The 17,934-nt window shown below is 46.9% G+C and overlaps 1 protein-coding gene across 1 annotated transcript; it reads left to right on the forward strand.

Moving 5' to 3' along the window:
- The first annotated feature begins 1,032 nt into the window (after positions 1-1,032).
- Positions 1,033-9,648, forward strand: KLF6 (KLF transcription factor 6). Its single transcript, XM_081227001.1, has 4 exons — positions 1,033-1,357; positions 4,104-4,677; positions 6,059-6,182; positions 6,644-9,648. Exons 1-4 carry the CDS (start codon positions 1,154-1,156, stop codon positions 6,693-6,695), a joined length of 954 nt encoding a protein of 317 aa, XP_081083127.1. The 5' UTR covers positions 1,033-1,153; the 3' UTR covers positions 6,696-9,648.
- Positions 9,649-17,934: the final 8,286 nt, after the last annotated feature.

The following is a 17,934-nucleotide window of genomic DNA, read 5'->3' on the forward strand; positions in this document are numbered from 1 at the left end:
TGCAGGTTAGGCAGGCATGGGGGTGGGGCGGGGCAGAGGCGTGTCCCCCAAGTGTGTGCCCTGTCCTTGTGAGGGAGGCTGAAGGAGGGACCTCAGATTCACATACAACATACCCCAGTGACTCTGGAGTACCTCCGGCCCCTCCCTGTTCCTCACCACACCCGTGGGGCTGCCCAGTCCACCACCCGTCCACCACCACTGGGTTACAGGTGCCACCTGAGGATTGAGGGGGACAGATGGGGATGGAGGGGGACGGTGGGGGGACAGATGGGAACGGAGCGTGTACGGAGGGAGAACAGAGTGGGAAGGAGGGGAAACAGAGAGGGACAGAGGGGGAACAGAAGGGGACGGAAACAGGGAATACAGGGGGACGGAAGGGGGGACATAGAGGGATGGAGGGACGGATGGGACCAGAGAAGTGCAGGCCGGCCGGAGGTCGGAGGGAGGTACAGAGGGGACCCGGTCCGGCTCCCCTCAGCCAGGCAGCGGCACACTGAACCGCTGGGCCGGGGGCAGGGGACTGGACCCGCGTGACCGGCCTGAGTGACGAGGGCCGGGGTTTGCGGGGACCAGCCCGGGTGGTGGGGACGAGGACGGGAGCCGGGACGGTAGGGGTACGGGGACTGGGGACGGGACGGGAAGGAACACCCGGCTCCCTCTGCCCGGCAGCAGCACACTCCGCCGCTCGGCCGCACACCTCCCAGCACCGACTCCTCCGGCGTGAGGCGGCCCGCGCCTTATATACCCTGCTAAAAATAGCCTGCGAAACCGCCTTCCAATCAGAGCTGGCCTTAGTTCGAATTCAGCCAATGGCGAGGGTTGTGATGGAGAGGCTCGGTCACGCCAGGCGGGGCCGCTGTAAGCCGCTACCCGCGATTGGCCGAAGCTGACATCATCGTCGCGCAGCCCCCGGGCCGGGCGCGGCGTGATTGGGCGGTGCGCGGGGCGGGCGCGGGCGAGTCACGTGGGAAGATGGGGGGGCTGGGCGGGGAGGAGGGGAGGCTGGCAGCGGAGCTTTGAATAGGGAAGTTTTGCAGGGGTTACGTTTGCAGTCAGTCCGGTGTTTGCAAATATTGTGTGGGCTCGCGAGCGAGTCTCCGGGCTCCGGTAGGATCCGAACCCGCGGCGCCTAATTGCTGCCCACTGAGTTTGCATGAACTTCCCCGGCGCTGCAGGCACGGCTGCTGCGCTCCCGACTCCAGACCGCACACCTCCCTGTTTTTACAACAGCCGTGACTGTCTTTTCCAACCCGACATGGATGTGCTCCCAATGTGCAGCATCTTCCAGGAACTCCAGATTGTGCACGAGACTGGTTACTTCTCGGCGCTGCCCTCCCTGGAGGAATATTGGCAACAGGTAAATAGGAATTTTCATGGGCCAGGTGCCCGGGTGCGCCGAGGAGGGAGTGCATGCACTCACCGACAGGACGGTGTGTGGTTGGAGGTGCATTTCTTTTTCTTCTTTTTTTAATGGTTCGGGTAAATTTTTTAAAAATTAAAATAATTAGTCTTAAAACGTACTTCTGCTGCCTCCGGTGTGGAAGGCACTTTAAAGGGGCCTTTTACAGCGTGGAGCGGAGTTGTCATTTGAGTGGGGCGCAGCAGTGCTTCGTCGCTTGGAGTGTTTTTGCCGTTTCAGGGGCTTATGAACTGCGTTCTCCGGAGGGCAGACCCAGCTCCGCGGCCTGATCCCGGCCCCAGCCCTTGGCAGAAGTTTGGTGCTTGTACCAGCTCCAGACTCCACAGCTGGATCTGGTCATATGAACTTGTATGGACTGCCAAGGGTGTTTTTTTTTTTTTTTAAGGGATTTTGGTTTTGTTTTGCTTTTTGGTGTTTGTACGTGGAGATTTATTTATTTTTTTTAATTAAGGATTTCACCAGCGAAACATCCACCAGCTCCCTTTCTCTACCAGGCCATTTTCAGTTTCTTTACCTTCTTGGGAATGCTTAAGATATGCCTCGATCTGCCTTGTTTTTCTTAACCTGCTTCTTTTGTTGACCAGAAAAAAAAAAAAAAAACAACCCAATGTTTGCACAACCAGTGACTTATCAGTCATATGACAATGAGCCCGTCCGAATTGCTTCAAGTCAGAGTTTGGGAAGAAGAGTCTCTGTTTCCGGCATTTTTTAGTGGAACTGGAATTTTTGGCATTGGACATTTAAGAAACAATTTTTCCCCCTTCTATTGCGTTAGGATTACCTGAAGGGAGAGAGATTCTGACACTTGTCCCATTATCTTTAAAGATAGAAGGAGGGTTTGGGGTTTTCTCTGCGCTGCTAAGCAGTTTGCTTTTTGTCACAAAGTGAGTTAGCAGGTCAAATATATATTGTGGGTTTCAAAGCCTAGAAGGCTTTTAGGGGAGATGAAATGCAAAGTGTTACAACCTTCACATGCCTGCTTAATTGTTCCCAGCCCTTTCCTGCCTCCCTCTCCCCTCCAGGCTTTTCCTCCTAAAGAAGCTGCTTCCTAGGACGTGATTGAAATTGATCTAAGTAGTTTCCTTGGGCATTTGGGATTTGGGCCACAAGCCAGGCTGAGCTCTTGGTCGCCTTCAGAGGCTTTTAAACTCTCCCTGAGAGCTTCCTTCTGGTCCCCAGGGCTCATCAGCATAATGGAGATTTTAAATTAGCCAAATTATTAAAGTTTAACAAGATCTCAATAAACGTGCTTTCCTTTTTCTTTGGAACATCCATAGAATATCTTGCTGTCTCTCCGCAGAACACTGTAGTGTGCTTTGTAACCCAGACGTCTAATTTTAGGGGTAATGAGAAAACAATGATTGTTTTTTCTCCCTCTGCTTGCTCCTGCTTGCTAGGTGAGGAGGGGGAGAGGGAAGGGTCTATTCTGATAGCAGGCACACTGCTAAATAACCAAGCGGGAGCCCTTTGAGTGGGCTTTGCTAGTCCTGAAAATGATTTGCTAAAAAGAGCAGAGTTTGCTGTAGAAATCTAAAGCTGTGGAATTGCAGTAGTATAGACAGCCTTATATGGACATGCAGGCAGTTGATCCTAGTGAAGATTAAGGGCAGACATAACTTAAACCTAAAACGTTTCCTACCGTTTTTCTTTTCCAGTGGCTAGAAAGTTTGAGATGGTGGGGAGAGGGGATGCTGGTCTCTCGGCAGTTGTAGCTTCTGGAAAGGTTGGTTGTGGGGCTGGGGGGGCACTCTGGCCATGACACGCTGCATGTATATTTGAACCGGGTCCTTTTTTGGCCGCTGGTCAGAATTTCAAAAGGAAGTCTCCTTTGGCATTGTGTGAAAGAAATAGAGTGATGACTCATACAGTTGTACTCTTGGCCAGTAGATAAAGTTCTTGTCCATTGTGGGACTCCCAGCAGGGCTGCGGAGGAATTTCCCCTCCTGCATCCTTTACAATAGCAGATGGCCATTCTGGAATGGTTTCTCCGCTCCTGTTGTTGTTTTCCTCTGACCACTGTGGAAGTCATTTAAGTTGTGTGTGCGCATGGCCCTGCACTTGGGAATGGCATTCTTTGAAAGCCTATTAGGTCTGGGCTCCGCAGGAAACGGGTAGTTTCTCTGCAGCTCCTTCCTGACCCTAGACCATCAGCTGGCTGCGTCCGCTCACTGAGTGCGGCCTGTGCTGTCAGCGGTTCTCCAGAGGGAGACACATGCCATGTCAGAGCACACTGTTGAGAGCAGCAAGCTCTCTGTCTGTGCCTCTGGAAGGCGGATGCCTGGGTTTCCTTGTTGCACAGGGCTCTCGGCTGTCAGATAATATGGTTAAATCTGTCCGGTGGGGGCAGGTCTGAGGCTGGTATTCTTTGTGTGGCTTACAGAAACTTATTAGAAACGTCAACACTGTAACTATAACAAAAACTGGCTCAGTGACCATCAACCATTTGTGGCCATTGGTCCAACTTGGGGAAGCGGGGAGAGGTTTCACCTCTGGTTTTTCTTCTGAATGTATACCCATTCCTAGAAACAGCTTTCCTCTCACTCTGCTAAAGACATGGATTCTTGTAGTGACAAGGCCACAGTTTACTTGCCCTTGACTCCTGCATGTGTTTGGAAGTGCGCTTTCGGTTCCGTTTTCGGTAGTCGTCACAATCACGTGCCTCCTTGTGGTTCCTTTCGCACAGACCTGCCTGGAGTTGGAACGTTACCTCCAGAGCGAACCCTGCTATGTGTCAGCCTCCGAAATCAAATTCGACAGCCAGGAAGACCTGTGGACCAAAATCATCCTGGCTCGGGAGAAAAAGGAGGACTCGGACCTGAAGATGTCCTCCAGTCCCCCTGAGGATGCACTCAACAGCCCCGGCTTTGGCTACAACCTGGAGACCAACAGCCTGAACTCGGACGTGAGCAGCGAATCCTCCGACAGCTCCGAGGAGCTCTCGCCCACCACCAAGTTTACCTCTGACCCCATCGGCGAAGTTTTAGTCAATTCGGGGAACCTGAGCTCCTCCGTCACCTCCACGCCCCCTTCCTCCCCAGAACTGAGCAGGGAGCCGTCCCACCTGTGGGGCTGCATGCCGGGTGAGCTGCACCCTCCCGGGAAGGCGCGCAGTGGGACTGCGGGGAAGCCTGGCGACAAGGGCAGCGGAGACGCCTCCCCAGACGGCCGCAGGAGGGTGCATCGGTGCCACTTTAATGGCTGCAGAAAAGTTTACACCAAAAGCTCCCACTTGAAAGCACATCAGCGCACCCACACAGGTCAGTCCCTCCTGCGACCCGGGCGCCGCTGAATTAATTGCACCAGCCCTGGGAGGGGGCCGGGGCTCCGCAGGAGGCTGTCAGAGCAGACACATCCTCACCTCCTTTCTTCCCTCAAAAGAGTTGGGTCTCTGGGGAGGACAGAGTAGGCGCTGAAAGACTGGACATGTGTGCCCGATGAATGGTTATCGCTTTCAGATTAAACAAACAAGAGGTAAATCACATTCTCTGTCTACACTGAGTACCCCACCCACTCCAGCCACCTGGGTTATCAAGGCCCACTGTGCAGTCTGCAGTGTCCGTGTACAGTGCTACTCGGAGTTGCCTCTGATTTTTGGAAATGAAGCTCGAGGGTTGGGAGAGGGTGGCCGGGCGGTGTGGCACAGGTGAGTGCCGGACACCGTGTGGGGTCTGAGCTAGACCCATCGACTCTGTACGAAGCAGTATTATCAGCAGGTACTTAGTGAGAATTTCTCTGTGTATCATGCTGCCTTTGTTTTCTGATGCCAACTTTAAAAAATAATAACTTCTTAATGAAATATCACAGTCTAGAGAATAGTTCCATTTATAGTTACCATGACAGTCTAGGATAACTGGTGAAGCATCACAGAAATTTTGGATCTGGAAGGGGTCTTAGAGATCAAGTCATGCAAACTCTCATGTTACCAATAATGAGAGGAGACCAGGATCCTGAAACAGCTCAGGGCAGAGCCAGGATCAGCACCCGGGTACCCTGGAACCAGGCTACTGACTGTGGCAATTGTTTCTTATTTTCTCAGGTAGCACTTTTAGTGAAATCATATTTGTAATCCGACCAAGGGATAAAGTCGACTGGGTCTTTCGCTTGTCATTTAGAAAGTGTTTTGAAGACCTTGGAATGGGGTTTCCCAGAAACTCATGACCTCAGTTTTGGAGAAATATAGTTTCCCGGAGGAAACTACAAAGCCTCATTCCACAGGGAAGTGAGTAAGGAACAAAATAAGTGCTTGAGAGAAACCGTTTCCATGGAGAAAGCAATAAAACCCAGCCCTGGCCAAGGCCACGGGTCCAGTGGGCTGACACATCACCTCGGAAGTATTTCTCCAGTCTGAGTCATTGTCATTCTTACACGTTCACTCTGATTACGGTCATGTGGGCCCTGCCAAGCCTGGGTCTCTTCCCCCGCACTTGGAGGCCCAAGGCTAGGTCAGGAAAGAGCCTCTGCCTGTTACCTTGGGAGGGCCGGCTCCCAGCGCTAACTGAGGTGTATTCTGAACTCCTGAGGGCAGTGGCCTCTGGGCCTGCTCCTGAGTGGACTTTCCCACCACGTGTTGGGGTAGCAGGGCCCTTCCCTCACTGTTCAGTGAAATCACGGCGTGCCTGTCATGTGCTCTCTTCCCAGGAGAAAAGCCTTACAGATGCTCATGGGAAGGTTGTGAGTGGCGTTTTGCAAGAAGCGATGAGTTAACGAGACACTTCAGAAAGCACACTGGTGCCAAGCCTTTTAAATGTTCTCACTGTGACAGGTACGTGCATGAACAGCAGGGGCGCGGCGGTGCCATCCCCGGAATGGAGTAGGCATGCAGTCACCCTGCAGCAAGGCAGCCGTCTTCCTGGCCTGCACTGGCATCTCTCTTTTCAGCCCAGGACTTTTTAAAAAGGCTCTAATACGCCACTCGTCCAGGTTAGGAAGCACCGTGTACTGAGTGCACGAGAATAGAAGGATTTCGTTCATACTTTCTGAAGACTGGCCCTTTAACAGTTTTCACCTTTGAAGGCTGGGCAGTAAAGTCAGGTGACCTTCCCAAGAGTTGATCGGCAACCTCCCTGATGTATACTCCTGCCCCGAATGTGGATGGGGCTGACTCAGCATGATGACTCCCACCCCCCATGGAGAGGGCTACTTTAGCTGGGGGGAGCACGGGCAGGAGGTCTGTAACTGACGGGGCTGGAGACCTAACGTCTGGGACCCCGATTCTCTCTGCAGGTGTTTCTCCAGGTCCGACCACCTGGCCCTGCACATGAAGAGGCACCTCTGAAGCGGCAGAGCGTCGACTCCTGTGGGCTAAAAAGGCTTCCAGGCTGAGACGGCCGTGGAAGGAGGGTGCGTGTTCCAGCCAAAGCCATTTTGCACCCTACCCGGTCGCCTCCAGGACCTACTGGGAAGGTCTTTCGAGGGCGAAAAAAGTCATGTCCGAAGCGGCAGGGCACCCAGGGTGTGTGGTGTTTGGGTGGCCCTGGCCTCGCCACTGGTACCTATCCTCTGAGTGGTCCCTAAGCCTTTGCCGTGAGCATGTGCACTGAGAATGTTAGTGGTGGGTGGGCTGTATGTGGAGGGTCTCCTACGGACTGTGTGACGAGACAGAGTCCTTTCCCTTGCGAGGCTGCAAGAGACAGAAAAAAACATAGTTTGAATGTTTTGTATGTGAGGCGTGTTCCATGAGATGAGATGGCCACCAATCATTTCCCGGGGCGGGGTGGGGTGGGGGGTGGTGTAGGTAGAGTCTGCGCCTTAGAGGAAAAAAAAGAAAAAAGAAAAAAAGAAGGGAAAATGTGGAGGGCAGGCGTGGGCGGTCAGGACCCGGGAGTGGCGAGTGGGTGTAGGGAGGGGAGCCCCTTTCCCTCTAGCGTGTGGCGAGAACTTTCGGTGTCTGGTTCAGCTGTGTGAAGTGAGTAGCTTCTGCTACTCAAAAGACAGAGTTTATTTGTTACCCATTGTATAAGCTGTGTATCTACAAATATAATACATTGATAACTTTTCCTTCTAAGACAAAAGTAATGCATGGTCTGGGGAATTATCTGCTTTTCCATTTTTAAATCAGGACTACAGTTTTGATTCCAGTTCACTGAGCAGCTAAGATACGATTGGTTGAATTCGGTGACCCCCTAGCCATCTGGGCCTGGCAATACACAATCCTTCCCCCCTTCGATTTCATAACACTCCCCTTCCAGAGAGGCATTGTGCAGCATAGGACTATTTTGTAAATGGTTCGAATTTGAATTACCTTTTTGGAGAATTTCGTGATGCCCTTGAAAGATGTTGGACACGAGTTGGGTGTCCAGGACACTAGGGCTGGGAATTGCTGGTCTAATGTCTCATTAGACTCAGAACCTAAAATTTTTCTCAGTTGGGTGGATAAAACCACTAAAGCTTAGAAACTGTTTTCTCATGCAGCTAAGTTTCTCTTATTTATGCCTTGAGGACTAATTTCTGGTTTTCTAGCTGTTAATGCACTGTAGATCTTAACAATGGTGCCTTACGCAAGTGGCCCCTTATGTAGGGGTCTCGTACAGGGGTATGGGTGATGCATGCTTTATTAAGGCTCTTTTTTCACCTGGCTTTGTACTGTATCAATATATAATACAGAAAAAAAATCTCTTTAAGGTCCTCCTTCACAAAGTCAAATAGATGAAAACCCCCCAAACAAGTCAGTATTTACTCAGTAGTTTAGACAACTTGACTGTCAGTGTTAAAGTGGAAAACATGTGATAATTGGAAAATCAGACCATTTCTGCCACCGTGAGACTTCGTATAGACTTTGCACAACAGTTGTACAGATCATACACCGGCTGTGTTTAATATGTAACATTTTCACACGTATTAAAGATACAGAAGTATAAAAAACAATGTATTTGCTTAAAAGGCACAAGTTTCTCGCGTATCTATCTAGCTATCTGTTGGTAACAGAAAGTATATTACTTTTTTTTTTAAAGTGGGCGAAATTCTTGTGTATGTATATTTGTGTGTACAGTATGTGTATGTGTGTATGTGTGTGTATATATATATATATACATATATATAGATAATATATACATATTTTTTTAAGGAGAAATTAGAATGTCTAGCTAGAAAATTCCACAGCCTGTGAAGACATATTTCAAAATGGCCACAAAGGAGGTAAACATGAGAACTCTAACTTTTATAAAGGCTTTCCCTTTAATTTAACAATTTGCCACAGGCTCTTGGCATCAAATCTCTTCCAGACTGCCAACTCGCTCATCATAATCGGCAGGTCTGGGATAGGGTACCTTCGCCATATGAACGGAATACTAGCCCGCTCGTTGGTCTCAGACACACTAAGGTTTGGATTTTGAATGTCAGCTTTATTGAAGATCGAGCCTAAGAGTAAGCTAATCACAGGGATTCTTTTTTAGAGCACTTTTTATGCAGATGAAGCTATTTTTTTCCAGCACATAGATTCTTCCAGTTTTCCAACGAGTAATTTCCCTGAATTGGCACACCGCAGCATGGACAGCTGATCCTCCATCCAGCTGCTGGCTCATGGGTGTGGATCTTTCCTTTATATATATTTATATATATATATACACACACATATGAGTCTGGCTGGGCTGGTATTTTGTTTGGATCTTCCTGGAGATGAGCAATGGTGAAAGCTCACATAACTGGTTTTTTTTGTTTTTTGTTTTTTTTAATCTGGGCTGATGGATACACTTACCTAAAGAACTCATTTCATATTGCTGAGGGGGGAAATGCACTTTTCTTTTGGCAATTCCAAATCCAGGCACTTGATTTGCTGGATTTTGGAAAACTCCTTTTTTGGCCCTGCTGTGTGCTTAGCCATAACAATTCCATTCAGCAAGAAGGTAAACAAAAGACAAAAAAAAAACTTGCACTGGCTTGTCTCACTTATGAAACACCATGGAGTGGTTTGATTGGGTGGGGCTGGGTGCCACGTATGTCAATGCCTGTAATTTTCATAATAAGCAAGTACATAAAGAATTACATTCTGTTCAGGTGATAACTGAGCCTCAATCAAGCAGAAACTTTTTGCTTGACGTTAAAAAAAAATTTCTATTAGTGAAATTTCTTTTTTTTCTTTTGAAGCACCCTGTTATCTAAAAAAATCTTTGTAAGATTTTTGTAAAATTTTGTTTTACAAGATTTTATTTGAAATTGTTTTTTGCAAGATTGTTATATTTCTGTATGAATGTATTTTTTATTGGAATAACATAAAAGAATTCTTATCAGCATCTTGAGTCTGGTTGTTTTTGTGTGTGTGGTGGGGGGGGTGGCGGAGTGTTGAAACAAATTCCTGTCAGATTACTCACCCGCCTCCTCCTTGGGAAATCTTCCTTGTGCTACCCAGCAAGCCACTTGTCTCCCCCCCACTCACTGCCCTTCCTGGCAGCAAAGGTGGAAATAGGAGCCTGGGGTTGCTCCCCTGATGGGCACTGAATTCTCCTCCAGAGACGGGGCACAGGAGGAAACACTTGCTGTGTTTTATCTTCCTGTCACTCCAGCCAGGAGAATAAATTGCAGAGGCATCTGCAGAATGTGAAACAAACACCTCCCTTTCACTTCCGCATGCTCCTGCAGCCCTGTTCCACCGAGGCAGTCAGAGCCCGGCAGCCGCCTCTGACCTGGCCCACACACCTGGCTGAGATGTCACCTAAGAGGGTGAAAAGGACACAGTTGGGACAGCAAGCCCTAAAGCCATCCCCCTGGCCTTCAGTCCACTCTTCTTACCTACCCCCTCCCACCACCTTCTCTGGTCAGTCCAGCAAAATAGGGCAGAAGGTAAAAGATTGTTTACATGATCAGATTTTTTTTTCTTGAGGTAAATGGGACGCATTCAAATGCAGAGTTTGTTCAAAAACAAAATAGCTTTTGGTTCTCTAGAAACATTTCCTGTGAGCAGCATTAGATCTTAGTTCTACTGAGTGGCGAGTGGCAAACAAGTTTGTGTTGAGTTCATACTAAGCTCCTCAGTAGTGAAGGTAAAATCAGTGTGTGCTTTCTAGAAGGGGCTACAGGATGATGGACATTTCTGAGGCAATGAGCTTCTTAATCTTGTTCTTAGTTTAAGGAAGTTCTCCAGTTGCTGGAAGGGCTCACTGCCTCTTGTTCCTAGCGGATCTTCATTTTGCTGCGTGGGCAGAGTTTACACGAGCTGCTTTTAATTTGATAATTGAGGAGGGGAAGTTGAAGTGCATCCCCAGATTAGAAATGTTAAGTAATTTTCTTTCTAGAACTGTGGTAAAAATATCAGCCATTTGAACGGAGTTGTGATGTGGGAGGGTGCAGGAAGCAGATGCAATTTTTGCCAGGACTCATGGGTGTGTTGTGTTCAAAGCACATGTCAGGATGACTAATAGTTGGATTGCCCTGACTGTAGCACTAAATAAAGGCTTGATAATGCATTCTCGGCTACTAGTAAGACATGACCACTTTGTCATGTGAAGACTATGCCGAACAGCTCGGTTATGTTCAAATAAGGCTGCTAGGAGAACCGCCATGCGAGGAATCAGCTGTAAACCAAGGATAATTATAGAAGGACAAAAATTTTCAGTCTGCTTAACAAAATTTTTGAAACCTAGCTAAAGGAAAGGATATGTTCTCAGTCGAGCTCGCCTTGTGCTTTCGGACAATTTGCTGAGCTACGCTGGACCTCAGTTTTCTTATTGCTAAAATATTTTGGGTTAGGTCACGTGTATCGAGCATTTTATAGAGCTGCAATTCTGTGGTCTGTGAGTATAGGGTGGACTTCAAATTACATGTCCACCTTCCTCAAAATGCTCGGCTCAGATCTAGAAAGCTTTCTCTTGTGCTACAGTAGACAGCATTGTTGAGAAAATTGCTCTGACTTAGAATGGAAAGAGGGACATTCTCAAATTGCCCCTTTAATTATAGTTGTTATTCAAGCATTTGGTGCTTCATAGCATACCATTTTTTTAATTAAAAAAAAAAAAAGAGGGCTTCCCTGGTGGCGCAGTGGTTGAGAGTCCGCCTACCGATGCAGGGGATACGGGTTCGTGCCCCGGTCCGGGAGGATCCCACATGCCGCGGAGCCGCTGGGCCTGTGAGCCGTGGCCGCTGAGCCTGTGCGTCCCGAGCCTGTGCTCCGCCACGGGAGAGGCCACAGCAGTGAGAGGCCCGCATACCACAAAAAAAAAAAAAAGAAAGAAAGAAAAACCTCTTTGAAAACTGCCATTGTAGCCATTGCAGATCCAGTCTCAAGTTCTCCCAACTCACCAATCATACTGCACACGTTCCCAGCTGACCTGTGTGCTCAGAGGGTGGTGGAGTCGATGGGAGGTTGTTTACTTTTATATTTTAATTGCTCCGAAGAAAGAACATATCTTTCATATGTAACTCCCTTCTTAGTTTTTAACCTTACGCCACCATGAGCTATATTTTTAACAACCCTCCTTCTCAACCTGAATTATTCCCCTCCCCAAACTGGGTGATGATGAAAATGATGATATCTACTACTTCTTGTGCCTTGACTACGAATTGGGGAAGCAGTATGTTATACATCTGTGTCTGTGTGTGTGTTTATGTATATTTCCCAGTGTACTCCACGCGGCGGGCGTTATCCCCATTTCACAAGTGAGGACTCCTGAGCAGCTTTCTCTAGATGGCTCAGCAGGAAGCATCAGGCTAAATATTTGAGGCCACGTCTCTCAAATGCCAAAGACCAAAGCTTTAATCACCAGCCAACACTGCTTTCTGTCTCACGCAAGTTCTCACGAGAGCCTTCTGCTCGTTCTGTTGGATTCACCTTGAAATGAAGTTACATTTATGAAATAGAGACAGAACTTTCTTATAATTCAGAAGCACTAAAGCTATAAACTGTGCTGTAAGCCTAAGCAAACAAAAGTAACCATTTTGAATTGCTTTCAAGATATGAGACAGGTGGCATGTATTTATTTCTAATGTTTAAGAAGCTCAAGAAAGCAACTGGGGATGTGACATCCTGCATTAATTGGCAAGCATCACCTAATGTACGTAGTTAAGACACAAAGAGAGGAAAATTAGGTCCATGCATCACACAAATGAGGCAATACAACAAAGTGTGTTTAACTAGATTTAGTTTATAACACAGTCTCTCTGTTTCACCCTAAGTAATTTTAATGAGAATTCTCTAAACGTCTGTGAATGGAAAGAGACAAAGACAAGAAGGAATCTGGGTACCACATGTCCTGATAGGACTCATGCTGGGCTGAGCAGTCACTGCAGAATTTTCAGTAAAAGACAGATTTAGCTAGAATGCCCCTTGTCACTGTGAGTCTCTTCAAACTCGTGTTGCTAAGCCTTGCACTGACTTCCCTTTACATAATCGTGCTAAAAGAGAAAAAAAAGGTATCATATGATCTAGAACTGTTCCTTAAATTCAGAGCCCCCAATCCAAAGCCGCCACAAACAAATAATTATTAACTTTTTTAAAGGCTTAGCTACTTAGATAGTGGAAAATGTTCGCCAGGCCAGGGAAATCAGCATTTTCCGAAGCTGTGTACTTGCTTGATTCCCAAGCACATGTACCAGTGACTTGCATGTATTGACTAATCAGAGTTCTGTTCCCCTCGATTTCTTAAGTTTCACATTACCACATTTCACTGTGGTTGTGCAAGACTTCCTTCCAGATGTGCAAGATAGGTGATGACAAGCACGGGCTTTATCAATTAACTCACTGTAAAAGCAGGCGGCATTGCCTGGGTGTCATTTTTCCGTTTGCCTGGCTGAGGAGATGGGAGAGTGGTGGCACCGTGGGGTAGGTAAAACGGCAGTAAATGGCGCGTGCCCTGTCTTCCCTTTCAACAGGAATTCGAAAAAATCTTCACTGTCACCCCCGTGTTCACTCACACAATTTACCATCTTCCCTAAAATAGGTCATTTACTCACAAGCTCAAAAGCTGTGCTGACTCACCAAGAGACATATGTCTCTGCGTGTGTGTGTGTGTGTGTGTGTGTTGTGTGTGTTTGTGTTTGAACTGTAAAAATTTAACTCTTCATGGTAAAATTGCCTTTGGGCAACATTCGGACATATAAATCATTTAGTTAAAGTATAAAGAGAACATCAATGTTCACTACGGACTGAAAATTTTGAACCATAACGATGCGATTTTGAATATCTATCTGTTGTCAAGCCCCACCAGAAGATGGGGAGGAGACAGCAGGAGCTGAGACCACCAAGAGTCCAGGACTGGTGAGGTTGCCCCCAGCAGTAGCTCTGCGACCTGAATGAGGCCCAGTAAGACCAAGAACGGGAGCCTTTGCTGAGTGAACAGCAGCACGTGAGGATGCCCCAGGGGAGACGCCACCTACTTCCTGGGTTTCTCCAGTCAGTGATGCAGCATTCACACTTTGCATGTATCAGGAGGAGGGAACCAGGAGAACAGGTTCAGTCCCATTTTGGCCAGAAATGTCTAAGGGGTTTGAGAGAGGAAGACTCACCAGCAGCTTCTTGTTCATCCTTAATCAATCGTGACCCACCCACTGTGCTTCCTGCACTTAGGTAACAAGGAATGTTGCCTTTTAAGGATGCTTGTTTTCGAGTGACCAGCCGGAGTGGCACCTGGAAATCAGGAAACTGGACAAGAACATGGAAAAGTTGTCCAAGGGCTGGAGCCCTTTCTTTACATTGTGACTTTCCTTGGAAATTTTTAACAGTAGCCCAAACTAGGAGTTTCGTTTTGGTTTTGTTTTTTAATTTAATTTTTTTTATAGTTGCTTTACAATGTTGTGTTAGTTTCTGCTGTACAGCAAAGTGAATCAGTTATATGTATACATATATGTATACACTCTTTTTTAGATTTCCTTCCCATTTAGGACGCCACAGATCACTGAGTAGACTTCTCTGTGCTATACAGTAGGTTCTCATCTATTTTATATTGATACATAGTAACGTATATGTATTTTTAAGGGAATTCTACAAATTATATTTGCAAAGACTGGGCATTTACCCTATCATGTTCTGAGGAAGCAACAATGAAACTTTTCACATGTAACTCACAAGCAGAAGGATAGCTAACTCCTGGCTTTGAGATGGTTACTTAAAACACTTTCAGCTTTGTTTTTCTCATCTCCAAAATGTGAATGATGAGAATTTTTTAAGACTGTTGAAAGATTAGAGGTAAGGTGTACAGGGATCAATAGTAGGTCATTATCATCATCCTGTGGTGGATATTTATTTCTCAATCAGAAAAATAATTTTTGTCTTCCCATTGAATTTGTTTAAAAATAGAATTTAAAACATAGCATTAGGAGAAGTCAGTCATGTTTAGTTTCCACAACATAATTTTCCAGTAAATTCAGTGAAGGACAAGCTTAGGCTTTATGCTGCATTTTTATGATCAAGAAAGAAGTTTCCTCTCGAAATTCTTGCTGTTCTGCTGCAATCTTACAGGAAGGAAGTTCTGCAAATCTTTGAGGGAAATACTTCATGTCGAAAGCTGTGAACACTCTGACCAGTGGCAGAATTGAATTGACCAACAGGTTCAATGAGTTGAATTCACAGTGTTTTTGACAAATGACAAAGCATCCAGAGGTCCCAATTGTTACTGCATTTTCAGGAATGGCTGTAAATCCTGAGATGGGTCCAATTCTTCTGAATCAGGAGGATTGAGCCCAGCTGGCCATTGAACCACTGTCTCCTCATGGCCGTCTGGAATGAGTGCGTTATTTAACTTGTTACGTTCTTTCTGATTAAATGGATTCTGTGCCTAGAATACCTCATCCATGAGCAAGCATCAGCCTAGATGCTGGACGCCACTTGAATTTGGCATATGTTCTATCCAGTTAAAATTCCTATGCTTACCTTCAGATATACTTGTTGGTTTATAGTCTTCATTTTGTCTTGTTTTTAGTTAACTGGTGTTTGTTTGCTTGATTTTTTTATTTTCACCACCCATTTTCTTTCTTACGTGCATAATTCCCATCAACATGCACTCCAAGCGTCCACTGTCCTTAGTGGAAATAAAATACCATATATTTGCAGAGGTTTTGTGTAGTTTTGGTGTCACTATTGTTATCTGTATGTAAAATAGTCTCACTGGACATTTTCTTTGACAAATAAGCACTGAGTCGATCAGATGCAAGCCGCCACTCTAGGTGACAAAGCCGGCTGCCAGCACGTGGGGACAACCCTTATTTGCTCCTCAGACGCCCTGTGATGAGCAGGGCGTTAGCATTTCATTTTGCAGGGAGTCGGCTGAGCCAGAAATAAAGCCAACCCATCTCTTTCCACTCTCATAATAGGTTTTGTTTAGCTACCTGTTAACGTCTCCAGTTAGATGCTACGGAGGTCACAGGTGCTCCTGTGTAAAGTGTGGGGCGAACCACGTCTGCATCCATCACCTGGTCAGGCCATCACCTTCTCAGCCCACCCATGCCTCAGCTCCACGGGAGCCAGTGATGGAGCATCGGAGGCAAAGCCCATACTTCATTCATTCATTCATTCACTGACTCACTCAACAGCTGGGAAGTGTCAATGAGGTGCCGGGCACCCTGCTACGAGCTCCACCTTCCAGAGCAGAAGACCAAGTCCTGACCCTTCACTTCAAACTGTAGCTTATATACTGACCCCGCCACCAACCTCCCAGGCCACACCAGTCGCAGAGGGTCCCCTTCCCTTAGCTCCTGTCCTTTGCTTCCTGTTTGCCTCCTTTGATACTCAGTGGGAGGTGCCTTTGTGTCTCTCATTTGAGATGCTCAGCTAGAGAGCTGTGTCTTTCAAAGCAAAGCTGGCTCTGTGTGTATCAAGCACCTGCTAGTTTTGACGATGACAATGAACTGTGTATATGTTCTGTGTACCCACAGCCCTTCGTCATCACCCTCACAGCCCCCTGACTTAGGATCCATTAGATCCACTAACAAGTCCCCAGGGCCCCCATCTGGCCACACAGCTGAGCCTTGCTGTCTGGAATCACGCCTCATGCCACCCTGACTTCTGCACCAGTGCTGGAGCCGCCACCAAACAGCCAGGGTGCACCTGAACAGGACACAAACGCATTTGTTTCCATTTCTTCTTTGGCTGAACCATAGAGAAAGAATGTCTGGCACATCCTTCCCAAGGTGTAAAGCATTTCAGAAATGGACGAAAGTGCCCTCCACCCCACAGTCTTCTCTGCTCTCTGGATCCGTCACCTGCCACTGCTCTGGGCTTCTTTATACCTCTCTCTCTCTCTCCCTCTCTCTCTTCCCCTCTCTCTTCCCCTGAGTAGGAGTCCCTTCAGGCCAAGACTGTGTGTCCACAGTTTTACACGTCTGAGTGCCCAGCCCTTTGTGCAGGTGTTCTAGAAATGCTTCTTCAATGAATGAATGAAAAGGATGGCCCTGCCACTAATTCCACCTGTTGCCAACAGCACAGAGACCTTAATTCTGAGGCTAATCTCTGAATAAAATCCAACCACCCACTTGATCCACAGTATTAGACTAATAAATCTATCCCTTGGTGGCAAGAAAGGCTGAGCATCTATTGTGTTCCATCCATCTCTTCTCCCCCTTTCACCTTGGTTGGAAAAGTTATTGAAGAAGAGGAAGTGGTCGAAGATCAGAGGGAAACAATCGGGGAAATCCGTACACCTGTCAACTCGGCTCTGCGTGACACAACACCAGCAAGCTCTCTCTCCTTTGGGACAGCACCTACACAAGTACTTGTTCTTTCAACCTTTTTTCTTTAATTCAATATAAACGCATTGAATGCTCCAGAAAGAGCAGTGTGCCTCTGAATGGAGCTCCTCAGTGAAATGAAAGCAAAACTGTATTAAAGCCTGTTTTGGGACTTGTCAATACAATTTAAATAATCAAGTGTTATTACTTCAAAACTAAATACAAAGCCTTTTCATTGTGGATATGAGTCTTTGGCACAGGAAGAATGAATGGGTATTCCCAGGTGACTAGTTAAAATGTCTGCAAACCTGAAACCTCCTTTCTCACAACCTGTTTCCACATCCTGACATCGGATGTTGGTTTTGCTGTTTTCAGTCGGAGTGGCCGTCTTTTCCTTCAGGGTCAAATGGGTGATTAAGCTGTCACTGCTCATCATGTGTTCATTGTAATCAGGCATTACAAGTGCACGTGGTCTTTTTCCAGTTAAAAGTAACATGATTCGGTGAGCGTTTGAGATGAAAAAATTTAGTTTGAATCCCTCCCACATGCATCTGTGTAACCAGGGCGGGTTTCAGAAGCTCTGAGTCTGCTCTTACCTAAGCTAGGGGATCCCCTCATAGGGCGGCTGAAAGTACTGAATAGAAGACCCATGCGAACATTCCTGATACAGTTCCTGGTACCAGGAGACCCGTAGGAAATGAGATCTCATCCACTTTTCTCTTAGAGGCAGATTGTTTTTGTCTCAAATCCCTTGGACAGAAACTTCTCTTGTATGACATCATTCCTTTTAGCAACTTTTTTCCATTCAATTGATTTTTGTAATGTGTCCCAGGGAAGTATCCTTTCAGGACATCTCAGCAACAAATAAAATGCTCCAGAGCCTGAAGGCTGGTCCCCTCCTGGGGTCCTCCTCTGGCTCTGTCGTT

The sequence above is a fragment of the Mesoplodon bidens genome (assembly GCF_964165515.1).
Source record: "Mesoplodon bidens genome assembly, chromosome: 3".
Classification (NCBI taxonomy): Eukaryota; Metazoa; Chordata; class Mammalia; order Artiodactyla; family Ziphiidae; genus Mesoplodon; species Mesoplodon bidens.

Bases quoted from the DNA above. Each gene is read 5' to 3' on its own strand.
- KLF6 (XM_081227001.1), top strand. From the start codon at position 1,154: ATGAACTTCCCCGGCGCTGCAGGCACGGCTGCTGCGCTCCCGACTCCA. The intron at 4,678-6,058 runs GTCAGTCCCTCC...CTCTCTTCCCAG, and splicing joins ACATCAGCGCACCCACACAG to GAGAAAAGCCTTACAGATGC. The intron at 6,183-6,643 runs GTACGTGCATGA...TTCTCTCTGCAG, and splicing joins AAATGTTCTCACTGTGACAG to GTGTTTCTCCAGGTCCGACC.